The sequence below is a fragment of the Ruditapes philippinarum genome, unplaced genomic scaffold, assembly GCF_026571515.1.
Source record: "Ruditapes philippinarum isolate M1 unplaced genomic scaffold, ASM2657151v2 ctg331_1_1_1_1, whole genome shotgun sequence".
NCBI classification, from domain to species: Eukaryota; Metazoa; Mollusca; class Bivalvia; order Venerida; family Veneridae; genus Ruditapes; species Ruditapes philippinarum.
In genome coordinates this window covers 553,081-567,286 of record NW_026855427.1, presented here as the reverse complement: position 1 = coordinate 567,286, position 14,206 = coordinate 553,081, and the positions used below count along the sequence as shown (strand labels likewise).

General features: G+C 32.6%; 1 protein-coding gene across 2 annotated transcripts; it reads right to left on the bottom strand.

The window, feature by feature from the left end:
- Positions 1-1,278: 1,278 nt before the first annotated feature.
- LOC132743293 (uncharacterized) lies at positions 1,279-6,938 on the bottom strand. Of its 2 annotated transcripts, XM_060731831.1 has the most exons (5): positions 6,805-6,918; positions 5,818-5,856; positions 4,272-4,300; positions 2,468-3,375; positions 1,279-1,914 (listed from the first exon to the last, which is right to left on the bottom strand). In XM_060731831.1, exons 1-5 carry the CDS (start codon positions 6,838-6,840, stop codon positions 1,748-1,750), a joined length of 1,179 nt encoding a protein of 392 aa, XP_060587814.1. In that variant the 5' UTR covers positions 6,841-6,918; the 3' UTR covers positions 1,279-1,747. The 2 variants fall into 2 exon arrangements, with proteins under 2 accessions (XP_060587814.1, XP_060587815.1); XM_060731832.1 differs by lacking the exon at positions 5,818-5,856 and having other exon boundaries at positions 6,805-6,938.
- Between the last annotated feature and the right edge of the window lie 7,268 nt (positions 6,939-14,206).

The window sequence follows — 14,206 nt, the reverse complement described above, 5'->3', positions numbered from 1 at the left end:
TTGGGCTTGTCCTCCAGTAAATTTACCAGTTATGTTGCAAGGTATATCCCTTGCGTTGTATAGGTATACCACTTGACTATGTAGTATATATGCATATCCATTTTGTAGCATAGGTTAACACTTTTTGTGTAGCATAGGTATAACCCTTGTGTATTTTAAATATATCATTCGTGTAGGACAGTTATAACCTTTAAGTAGCACAGGGCTTACCTCTAAGAAGCATAGATTTACCTGCCGTGCAGCGCTAGCATAGGGTTAACCAGTTGTGTATAGACATACCCCCTTTGTTGCATAGTTATACCCAATGTGCACTATATGCATACCCCTTGTGTGACATAGGTGTAACCCTTGTAAAGGTATACCTGAAGTGTTGTATAAATATAATCCTTGTGACGCAATTGTATACCCGTTGTGTAGCACGAGTATACCACTTGCAAAGCATAGATTTACCTATTATTTATCAAAGGTATACTCTTTGTGTAGCATAAATTTATGACTCAAGCAGCATATATTTACCTTTTGTGTTTAAAGGGCAACATAGTTTTACGCCTTTGGTATTCCACATATGATGAAGTATAGTTTCAGGCTTTGTATAGATAAATCCAATTATGTATTATAAGTAAACCGCTTTAGAGTATGAAGGTAGTGTAGGTAGACCCCCCCCATCCCCAGTGAAGTAAAGGAAGCAAACGCTTAACCCTGGAGAAACATAAATCTGCGACCTGTGTAGTTTCTAATACAAGCAGTTGTAATCGGGTACTTTCGCATCCTTTGAATCAAATGCTTACAAACTGTTGATTAAATTTGTAACATCTTTCAGGTTGAGTATGCATTTATTTGTTTGTTTGTTTGATTTTACGCCTTTTCCCAACAGCATTTCAGTCATATAGGTGGGTAGTTTCCTAACCATCGTTCCTGGAGAGTATGCATTTATTATAAATGTTTTAATTTGTTAATCTTTTTAAACCCAACACTTGTTTTAATAATAATTTGTCTGTTGATTATAGGCAGCTAATTTCCCGATTACTGACGGATAATTTGCCATTTTCAAGACGTCACATTCGGACTGGTTTTACATGATCATTTCCTAATTAAACTAACATGTGATATAAGTAGTTAAAACAACAATTATGGGCTATTCAAAATACAATGCAAGGTACATCTACACATAGTGAGTGGAAAATCAACAAAAAAAAATTATGCGCACATCTACACATAGTGAGTGGAAAATCAACAAAAAAAAATTATGCGCATGCGCACAAAGTAATTAGAGACAAATAACTTTCATGTATATTGTTTTTATTTAAGTATCACCGTGAATTAACTAATTAAATAACCATTATTTTTTAATGAGACTACATTAACAAAATATTAACCACAAAATAAATATATAAATATGTGTAAAACAAACCCTCTGTTAATAAATGTTAAGTATTTGCCTGTAACAATAATAAGTAGAGTTTATTTGTTAGTCTTTGAGAAAACAAATTATTTTACATGATGAGAGAGACATTTTTCTTTAAAGGACGTTGTTAACACTAACAAAATGAGATTCTGCTTAAGTGAACAATATATTTATATCACTTTCGCATAAACATGTATAGTCTTATTCATTTATAAATCTCTTAATGAAAGTACCTTGTAAAACATATTCAATAAGAAGATCAACATAAATAAACTTTACAGCAATAACAAATCCAAAACAATCATGTATCTTAACAAAATTATGTAATTAAGTTTTAACTAACTACTCGTGATTAATCAAACGTTTCACAATATTGTCCAATCCAACGTAATGTAGATTGTTTAGATCTCTTTCACTGAATTTCGGCTTGAACACATACAATATGAGACCGCACACCATACCAGTAAATATCAGAAACTCAAGTCGCGTGTAAACCTCGTGATTTGGAACTGAAACATAGAAATAAGAAATATGCATATTAAATATCGTGAGTAAACCTCGTGATTTGGAACTGAAACAAAGATAAATGCATATTAAATATCATGGGAAAACTTCGTGATCAGGAACTAAATCAAAAGAAATGAGCATAATAAATATATCGGGTTAACCTCATGATTTGAATAGAAACAATAGAATAAATAAGGCTTATAATAAAACACAAAGACTAGAAAAATTAAGCTTTTGGTTACTTATTGGCCAAGTAAATCACCTAATTGAAATGTTTTGGTCACTTTAAATTAATGATAACTTAAACGTTAACATAACATGTAAACATAATCTTTTACTGGTAGGCTTTTTAATAGTACATTTGGTTTTCTGAGAAAAATATGATTGCTCAATATTTTATCTCTACTTATTACACGTGTCTATAGTTCATGTGGTGTCGTCGCTTTCAACTGTCATCCCGTTTTTCAACTGTAGGGTGTTAGTAAAAATATATCATTTTCTATTCAACATTTAAAATCTAACAACATACATTTACCATAATCATGATACTCTTACCTTGAGGTGACAGTATGTCCTGTGTGTTTTTCAGATTAAACCGGATGTAGACACCAATCACTATAATTAGAAGAAGCGCTCCGATGATCGAGATGAAAATATTATGTCCATGCTCTACAGGAATGCAGACGATATTTACAAAAATTTGAGACACAAGTCCAAAGACGGATAATGACACTAAAGAATAGTTTTCTAAAAGTGATGAGGTCATGTATAGCATTGTTACAGAGGCGAACATGGCTATGAGCGAAAACATCACCGGAAGTGCCCAAAACGTGAGGTGGAACGCGCTCATTATCAGAGCAACAGAGAGAATTGTAAAACTGTATGGTATAGCAATGGATTTCCGGAATCTTAAAACAAGTCCGTCGTTGTGAAGATAACTTAGTCCAATATTGCGCAGACATGTGAAGAAAATTACTAGAAATATAATAATTCCGTTCCTATTTGTGTTGAGCAAGATATGAACTTCGCCGGAAGTCACTCCTGCGCATAACGCCATTACTGTTAAAATGGCGAACGTTTGTGCACTGACGTCAATTCGTGTGCACCATTTTAGTAACACCACTAATATCACAGGTTCAAAGTAGCCAACCGCGAACGAATCATTCCTAGAGTAAATATACCAATAATTAAACAGATATTCAACAACAAAATGGCAAAGAAAAGTGACTATCAGACCCTCAGCATGTTTACGTAGACCGTGTAGAGATTCAAGCCTCAGTAATATAAATAATGAGATTGTGTCCACAACGGTTAGAATTATGGGTAATTCAAAATGGCGATGAAGTGGTTGTAACTCTTTTGCGTGCGCATGTACTTCCTGTAAACAGACTCCGAACACTTCCGCTGCGACGAGAAAACCGGCTGCTTGGAGAACATTCCGCTTCCCAGTCTGGATATTTTCGCTGCAATATATGATTAACATAAAGACATGTTGTAAAAGAATGGAGCTACGGTCAACTTTTGTCGAAAAACAGGCGCGAGAACTAAAAACGTTAAAAAAACAAGGAACTATCATTCTAAGAATTCAGAGTATGCAAAGTATGATGAATAAACTTCAATGACATTTCGTAAGTAATTATCTATTTAATTATGTGTACTGTCAATTCTGTCCATTTTCATTTTTTTTCATGATTCAAGGTTCTAGCACTGTTCAGTAAGGAGAACATAGTCAAAATTTTGAGGGGAAAAAATGCAGATTGGTCGGGTTACATGTTTGTTTGGTTTTAAGGCGCACGAGTCACATGGCGCCGGAACTGGAAAGACGAGTTTGACTAATCTCAACTTAAAGCAACAGGCCAGTCAGATTATTAATAAATTCAGAGTGTATTTTGCTTTGCTCTCTAACATAAAATAACTTTATTATCAAATTTTGCTCATACTCTTGTAAAAAATCCAAATTTTAAGTCTCAATGAAGTTCAAGTTTATGTCCCAAAGATCAAGATAATGAGTGAAATATGAATATCATAGCAGATAAGACAGTTATAAGTCATATGGTGACGTCATCTGTATCATTTAATAGCTTGTAACTTGTGATTTAGTCTAAAGTAAATACATGTTCAATATTTACATTTTTTTCCGACTAAATATACGTTACTATCAAAATTTCCAAGGCAACTAACGTCAGTTTTCTTTCAAAGCGACGACAACAACAACAACAACAATAGGTCGATAAAGAAGATTAAAATAACTGAAGGGCTATTTATAATATTTGAGGCTTTGCCACACATTAATATTTTTTTTTTTTTGGCAATAACTAGATGAAATAAAGATAAATATTCTCTACAGATTTAATCTTACCTCTCCGCCATGCTCCATGTACTTCTCATCTGAAATGAAACAAAATACCTTCATAAAGAGTGATGTCTGATCAATTACATACATATATAAACGACAACATGTACATCTGTGAAAATGATGATGATGATGAAAATGATGATGATGATAGTGATGATGTGGTGGTTGAAAAGAGTTGTAAGCGTGGATGTTCTTATGAAAAAAAAAATTGTGGGATGCTTACAGCGGTGAGGGCAAGTGGTTTTGGAATTGTTAAATGGAGGGGTATGGGTGGTGGATAATGATGAAGTCATGAGAATGAAAGAGGATTTTGGTGATAGGTGATGATGGTGAAAGTGAATTATGGTGAACATGATGGTGATGATGATGATAAAGGTAATCATCATATTATATCGCGTGTTTTTAACGTCGGTTTTCATTTATTCTCACTCAAACAAACCAATATCCAACTTCTGATTATCCAATCTTTAACCAATAAACCATACCTGAACAATATTTATATTTACATTTGTTTTCGTAATAACACATGTTTCCATATTATGGCTAGCAACATAACAGCTCAATATTAACATTTTTTCTTTAAGGCTTTCAAAAACCAATTTCATCGATTAATTCAACAGCTTGGGGAAAACAGACGTGTATCAACTTTTTAATATACATGTACACATTACATTTCTATTGTTATAACGAAAGCGAGCCCATGTCGTAATGCTACAACTGACAATGTACGTACAGGACTTGGGTAGGTTATTTAACATGCCATAGTATGGGGCAGTTTCGAGTTGCTGATATATGCACAAAGGACAAGTGATGGAATGAGAAATGGTATGTAAATATGGCAAAATTTTATTAACCATTCAAATAAAGGTATCTGAAAGACATCAAAGTTGAATCACATAAGAAGTGTGTCACAGTAAGGGTGATGTTGTGTCTGCCATCAAGGTTTTATTGAATTTTATTTCAATGATTTCTAATGGATCTCCTCGTTTAACCCAGTAAATCGGAGTATTTTTGAATCATTGAGGTTTCGTTAATTTCGTTGTTTTTATCGTATATTCAGGTTTCTTCTCCGAGAAAAAATGATTGGTTACCGTTTATCGTGGGATCTCGTTTTAACTTAATTTGATTAACCTGTCTAGTATCTATTGATGCGTATGGTATGTATCCTTTGATATAACATATAGAATACAAATATTAAACTGTTAATTATAAATTAACTGATATATTATTCAAATGTTGAATGCGGAAGTACGAGATCGTATGTAAACATGTACGATACACCGAACAATGTCTTACCTGTCCTTTAAAGTGTTACACTGTATGAATTATAGATGCATACATTGTCTTTTGAATAATCAATGTAGCACACACTAAAAGGATCAAATATTCACGGTTTTTCCTCTTTAACCCTTACCACGTTTAACATCTTAAATAAACTTGTCCCTCTTTCAATCACGGCAGAACCATTTATAGATTTAGGGAAATTTTCAATATCTCAGTGTTCAAACCGAGTAGCGTACAGTGCAGACCATGATAAGATGATACGTACCGTACGTGCCGGCTGATCTTGGTCTGCAATGGTCGCTAGCTAGTAAAGAGGTAAAAAAAGTAATAAAAAAATGTTACCGCATACATAAAACTTGAGCCGCAGAATAATGATATAAATCACGTGCTCACGTGAAACACCAAAATACATTTTGGCCTCTATCTAATTTAAATATTCATTTAAGTTTTGGCAAAGCTCTGATGTGGCCCATAACCTTACATTTAGAAAAACCAGCCATCAACTTCAGTTTCATCGAAAACGTATGTCTATTTTTTCTTTTAAAAATGAAATTAGAATGTGATATTTCAGTCACGAACAGTAAATGTACCTAGACAGTAGTTTCAAGTACATGCTTCTATTTTTTGACTGCCAAAAATTCCAAAATGAATCACAAGTTTTCAATTATATTGTTGGTAAGTTATAATTCTCATACGAGACTAGAGATTTAAGATTCGGATTTCTTCTCTTCGAAATCAGTTTTTGTTACCGTTCTAAAACAAGAGTAGTGGATTACTGCATGTAACAATTATTGTTTCATTCAGCAGATATAGGGCCTATATGTTAAATTATTGACATATATTTGTGCATTAATTAAGGTGTGTACTTGATTAGTAGAATATATACATGTCTCTTGCCAAATCAATTTTTAGTAAGGTCAGTCTACAAAATTTGTGCATTTATAAACTGATTTAACTGTTTAAGGGCTGTGACCTCATATACCTCGTTTATATTAAATCAGTTGACATTTCACAGGTGAGAATTAAAGATGACTATCTGAGAAAGTTTATCATCTGTCTCGAAAGAACCTTTAGGCGAAATACCGTTCTAAACTAGCCCTATTGGCTATACATAAGAATATTATATTAGTTTGTTTACATCAAAATTTTTAATTTACGTCAAATACGTGAAACAAAATTTTACTTAAAATTAAAAAGATGTACAGTAGGCCTACTACAGTAAAATTATGAAATAATTCAAGTTTAAACATACCTTAATCATTTCCTTTCTGCCATTTTCAATCCACATGAAAACAAACCACGTTTTAGTATCCTGTTTTAATACACATATCTATACACATCGATAACATTAAACGTGTACATACGAGACTATGTCAACAAAGGTCACATGTTCGGTGTTGTTCGTCACCGTTCGGTAAAATACGATAACAGAGTTACCTCTCTTACACCAAAAATAGCCAAATATAGAAAAAAACAACTGGAGTTCAATTATGTAGTACTATTTCTTTTGTTCATTTATTCAATGATTGTAGAACAATCAAGTTACGGACTATGGCCCTAAAAAGGTCTAAATCGTGCTAAATTTTCATTACATTTAGATCTATATTTGTAACAACTTTTCACATGCAAATTTTATCTATCTCATTAATTGTTAATGGCTGTGACTAAACAAAGGATTGGAGCACCACACTAAATACCGTATTCCGGTATATACCGGACAAGGCGCTTGAATGATAAAATGCTAAAATCTTGTCTTTTTACCCAACGGAATGAACTTTAACAGGTCTAATTCATCTTTTCACATTGAATCAAGTACGATAATCAAGGCAAAATGTAAAATTCGGCGAAAAAAACGATATTTGTCTATTTTGTGATCATGATTTCTGCAAGCGTCTAGAGGTACTGCTCCAATCCTGTATTGAGCTAAATCCATTTTTAATACGTCATCCATTAGGTACCAGTACACAAGCAGTTCTACCACGTGACTATAGACAGGAGTGATTAAATATCATCTATAAGAAAAAAATCATGTATAATTGAAAAAGTTTTCAATTTTAGAACACCACATCGACAAACCAACAGTTCAGGAAAACAAATTTCATTTCTTATTCAGCTTTACAAAAAGCTTATATCTGATTTTCTTATTTATTTTTATAAATTTTAATGGTGAAAACGCGACAGTACGATGGTGAAAACACGATAGTTTATCGCGTTTTCATCATCGTAGTATCGTACTGTCGCGTTTTCATCATCGTACTTTCGCGTTTTCATCATCGTGCTTTCGCGTTTTCACCATCATAGTTTCGTGATTTCGCGTTTTCACCATCGTACTATCGACTATCGCGTTTCAGATCAACACATTCATAGGCAATGGCCCTAACGGCATTCCGTACTTATACGGTTGACCACCCGTGTTAATTTTTATTTTTTTATTTTATCCAAGTTACATTCGGGCCATTCGAGTGTATCCGTTTAAGCCGTGTATGATTTTTAAAACTTTAAAAAAAAACTGGTACGATTGTATTGTCCGTGTATGATCGTATAAACGACCGTACATACAACCGTATTTGAACTCCACTCCACGAGTGAGCCCAACCAATCGTATGGAATCGTTCGAGACCGTCCCGAAGTCCTACATCCAACACCCGATTAACATCCGAATGTCACACGGTTACGGTACGATTCATACGAGTGCACAAAGGGTTTCTTTCATACGATCGCCATACGACCAATACGGCTCATGTACGAATCAGACATGACAGACACGGTATAGTACGGGTATACACGGTCTCACTCGGCCTCGTACGGACTTACACGGCCTCTTCGTCAGCACGAACTGTATAACGAAAACCACAACTACCTGCTGCCACCCTCAATTGCTAGATCTACCCAGAGTACTTGCTGCATAATACTACAATGCATCCTAAGAAGAAAGGTTCCACACATAGAATGAATACAAGAAGGGCCATCCTGGCCCGCTGGCCACTCCCACCTGCTGACCCTGCCGAGCCTGATGAGCAGGGGTCAGTCTTATCATGATTTTTAATTCACTTATCCTGTCACTAACCAATATTCGGTGTTCTTCGTTGAAAGCTCGAAAATTTATGAAACCAAGCCATCAGAATGGGTCAATTTATATCGAAACATAGATCTACACGAATATATGATAATTCAAGCATAACTCGAACAAAAGTCGGTTGGGCCTAGTTCTGACTTCCAAAACTTTATATGCCGTTTTTTAACATTTTTGTTTTTCATTTGATGCGGCATTAAAGTTTTGGATTAGACCCGTTACGAAACCTAACCAGAATAACATACGTTGATTTAACCTTATTTTTCATTTGCAAATACCCTTGCCCCAATGAATTCTTGTGCATTTTGCGATAAAACAATTATTTTAATATCGTTCTATACCATTTAAAAAATCCATTTAAAGAATCAAAATATTAATACCGTCATTTAAATTGCCTATTTAACTGTGAAACATCAATTACGCCGACCACAGTCGGCCATGACATTTAGGAGCACCGCGAGACCTCGTATGACGTCATTTGCAGGAACCGATCAGAGTAGAGTAGTCCTCTTTGTTGACAAGATTTCAATATTTATAATTCAAGATAATGTTTTATTTATTTTTATTTATTTATTTATTATATTAAATACAAAAGTCAGTAAATCACTATTTTCAATATCATTATAAAAGGTAATTTATAAAAAGGGTTCAACCATGCTGAAGAGATTCCTTACATGGAGACAAAAGTTAACGTACATGCCGAAAGTTAACACCATAAATGGAAGGTTCCTATGCTTCAGATATGAAGAGATAATATTTAAATAACGCATAGGTTTATGAATCATCCCGAGGAGGAAAATACTGTTACCTTAATACTTTATTGGGACATTAGTAATTATACTTGTAATCGTAAAAGTCTTCTTTATGGTCGAAGTCGTTGGTGGACGTGGTAATCGTGGACTTCCTATGTGTTATCATGGTCGTAGAATAACTCCCATTGGCCAATGGGAAATTGACATTACAAAAAGAGCTTGGGTAATAATATTGAATAACAAACGAAAGCAAATTCTGTTGTGCATAGTTTATTCCGTAAGAAATGAGACTAATAACTGTCTATTGTTCCTTCATTTATATACAATCCCCTCTAAATATGAATCATGTCAACAGAAAAGGTGCCTTACTTGTGACATTGACATATATTTTTGCCAGAAACTATCAAAATAGCTCGATTTCATGTTAGTCAAAGAATTGTACACATTGCTTGATCAAAGAAAAGCGTTAAAGGCCCATTATGCCTCAGAAATGCTTTTATTTATATTTCTCAAAAGCTTCTTTTTGGTGTACTTTTAGTTTCCAAAAAGTTACTCATTGGCAAATTACCTGAAATATTTCTTTCATCTGCTGTTTTTGGCAGTTTGTACAGTTATAGTAATATAGTATTTTGTATGGAAGTCAAAATACTGCTTTGTTAATATTTTGCTACTTTTATGACACATTATTTTTACATTTATCGCTATTTTCTTCAGATTACTAGCATCTAACTTGTTCAAAATTCAATATTAGAATAATTCATGTTTGACTTTTCTAAAGAAGTAAAAGATTGTTCGTTGCTGAGGCATAATGTGACTTTAATGACATTGTATACTTGAAGATTCGCCACTGTCTGTTCTAAGACACCTTTCCTTCTGACACGGTTTAACTTTCTCCGTTACTTGAACACGATGCTCTGTCAACGAATCTAATATAAGATACAAACATATGTAATTATTGTTAAGTTTATTGTTTGTCAATAATTTTTAGAGCTATGAAAAGTGTATTTACGGTCCATAAATCCATAAATTTCGTACATTTGTTTCATTTTGTATCATTATCATTTTTTAAAGAGATTCATCCTGAAACTGTTTCAATATCTAAAAGCAGCAAAAATGTTTCTAAAGATATAATATGAAATGCTATTATGCCGTATCATATTCAAGAAAATCTCGTGTCATGCCACACGCATGTTGCTATTTATAGATATTGACCTCAATAATGTTACTATTTAAAGACATTGACAGAGTCACGTGTTTCCTGGAGAAGTTTTCCTGCTGTAGGGAGTATTGAAATGAACACAACATTCTCTGTGATCACTGTTGTCAGTAAAAAGATTCTAAATATTAGATGACGTAACGAACTGGTTATAAAATATATGACATCACTAACAAACACGTGCAATCTTACACAACACGTGCTTTTTAAATATGAAACAAAAAAAAACATTTCTCAATAACCATTCACTATTTACAAATACAAATGTAATACGTTGATGAGACATTTAAGTAACATTTTCTACAAACAAATAACAAACAAAATGTACATAAATTTCAATGGTTAAATTGCGCATGCGCAAAGAAACATTAGCTCAGATTTAGTAAAAATGTTGTAAATGCGAAAAACAACAGACTAGAACAGAATCGAATGCAATTTTTATATATAATCGTATTAATTTCTTTAACATTTTGACATTTTTGAAACTTTGGTGAAACACTGTAAATGATATAAGAAGTCAGTGTCAGCTTAATTAAAAAAATAATGAAGATTTTTTACTTTTAACTAATAAACAGAGTAGCTGCATTCACTATTACTGGTAAAGTTGATTTGGCCTTTTTTACAAAAAAACTGCCATTTTTTTTAAATGACACAATATTTTCATATTGTGGTTGCCTATAGTGTGTAGAGTTTAAAAAGGTAACAAACATAATTATTATCTTCTTTTGTATGTACTCAAAACATATTAGAAAAGTCTTTATAGCAAAAAAAAAAATATTAGATTTGAACATTTAAAAAAAAAAATAAGAGTTTTAACTGTGCGGAAAATGCCCTAGACTGTTTTTTTTTAAGTTCTGCTATTTTAATAAAGTCACGTAAACAAATTGTTGGCTCTCTTTCAACAGAACTGCATTTTCGAGACATAAAAGAAATTTGATAGATAAACATTTTCTTTGTCAGCGGAAAATAAGATTTTTATAATATTGTTTGTCAATTTAAAACCCTGTATGAAGCCAGTTAAAACACCGGTCCACAGGGAAATATATCCGGTATGTTACGTCTGCGCACGCAGTCGTAAAACAATTAGTATACAGACATAATTATGCTTCGTCTGTAAGTTTTAGAACATATACATTCAATACGCATTTTGAAATCAATCCAAACTAAGTACATATGTAAACAAATTGACATTTTCAAAAATCGTCAACATTAAAATTAGACGTAAATGTTAACAATACAAGTGTGGCGAAATCCGCGCTTTTAAAAGCATTGGCATTTGGCGCGACTTGAAGATGAACGCTAATAATGAGTTTGTAATGTTTTTTTTTGGCCTAATAAGTAAGTATTCTTTTTCTTTGGTCTCTTTTTAATGCAAAAAAAAATGAATTTTTAAAAATAAAAAATACAATAAAACAATACACTGAACCACCACTGGATATATTAAAAACTGATGCTTCAAACATAATATATTTACAGGGATTTAACAGGATTTGAAATAAACAATGGAGCTCAAAAACAGTTTCTTAGCAAATTAAATAAGTATAACATATATAACTAATAAAGTAAAATGTCTGTCAAAAATTTACTCTATTTTGTCCTGTATTTCAAAAAGAAAAAAAAAAAAACCCGCACGATATTTTGCAAATTCCCATTCTTTTATTTTGGTTGTTCAACTGTTGATATAATCAGAACAATATAAGTAAGCCTTTTTTTTTCAAAATAGGTGCATCGCTCCCGTCACTTATAAAACAAAGAATGCAAAAAGGGCAGTATATTAGATATGTTGCTTAATTTGAAAACAATACCTCATGAAATACAATGGTCTCGAAAGCAGTCTTTTTTACCCTAGTATTTTCGTTGTCGAAACTAAGGTCAAATCCGAAAAAATTAACCCGCTAATTACAAACAATTAAACTGAATTTGTGCAAATAACTGTATAAATAACTGACCTACATTTCGTCTTCAATATTTTGTAAGAGACATAAAAGTGTAAATTAAAAGAAACTTATGATTAAAATTATTCATCATATATAACAATATTATGTACTGTGTATAACAAAAGAGACCATATTATAGATCAAAAATGTTTCGATTTTCGATAAGAAAATGAAAAATATATACATAATTAGTTATAACTACATACTAGAATCTAAACGCATTCAAAATGCTTTGAATTTGAACAATCAGATCAGTGTCATGTACATGACATTTTATAACTTCATAAACAAACACTTTCTATGAATAGACACTAAAACACAAAATATTAATAAAATACTTAAAGAGATTCAAATTACAGCTAAAATCAACCCATATACACTTCTCTGACAGTTTTTTTACGGTGCTTTACAAAGTGATAGAGTTTTTTTTTAGAAACGGGAGGGGAAGACTATAAATAGAACAAACATGGCGTTTAAAATGGCGGCGGTCAGCGTTTAGGACAAATCTTCCGTCGGTCAACTGCCTTTAGTGAAGGTTTTTATTTACAGACTTCATACTGTCATAAGCGTTGACCGCACGTGCCAAACATAGCAACGGAACAATGTCGTCATTCACCACCATATATTGCGCCAAAAGACGAATTCTACATATGACATTTAGAAGAAACTACAGAAAACTATTAAGACATTTATACAGGGAAATCTAATATGTAGCCAATGAGATTTTCTTTCCCTTTTTAATGGCAATGCTTTTCTTGTATGGTGCGCGTAAAAATATTAAATTAGTCGCAAATAAATAGATAATAAAATATGGAATAAGTTTGAAATTTCCTTTGCTTACAAGTGCTTATTAAATATCGTTTTAGCAATCAAGCGCCAAATGCAATAAAGAAAACAGCATAAAAGAACAAAAGTCAAATGTTACCGCCGTTGAACTATATATGGCCTTTTAAAGGATACTCGATAAAAGCTTTATATTTCTCGTTATTGTATTTTCTTGAGAAAATATGAATATTAAATTCTTTTCTGAGGTTACTTCAAAGAAAGAAAGCAATTCCATAAATGCGTACAATTATGGAACACTATTTCTTGTATCGTTCCGAAAAAATGTATGAAAGTTTCTAAATAAAACAACTTGACTTTGGTGAAAGAATCTGGACATGTTTATATATATTAAAAAAGTGTCAATTCGACAATAACCATTTCATGTAAACGGGGTCTTTTTCATCACTATGCGTAAACGAGGCATTTTCATTATTATTAAAATTTTACTAGTGCGTGTTTTATATATTTCAAATCACGGTTCTGGTCATGTCAGTCGTCATCACGTGCTATAGATAGGTGTAAAAAGATGAGGCCTGTCAATTCATTCATAGTTCGTATCTATATTTAATATTTTTCGTAACATCACGCGTGACATGTGGATATAAAACTAGCTCATCACTTATGCAACAATATCAAAATCAAATTCGAAGGAAAAGGATTAAAATTTGAATTGGTGTTGGTAAATTCTGTGAGAAAAATACAGTTATGAAGTCTGTTACGAAAGTCACTTTATTATGTGTTTATTTCGTCATTGTTTCATCACTTCCGGTGAAAAATCACCCACCCGTTTGGGAATACACTTATCAATATGAACTATTTGAGAAAATATATCGACAAATTCAATTTCTTTT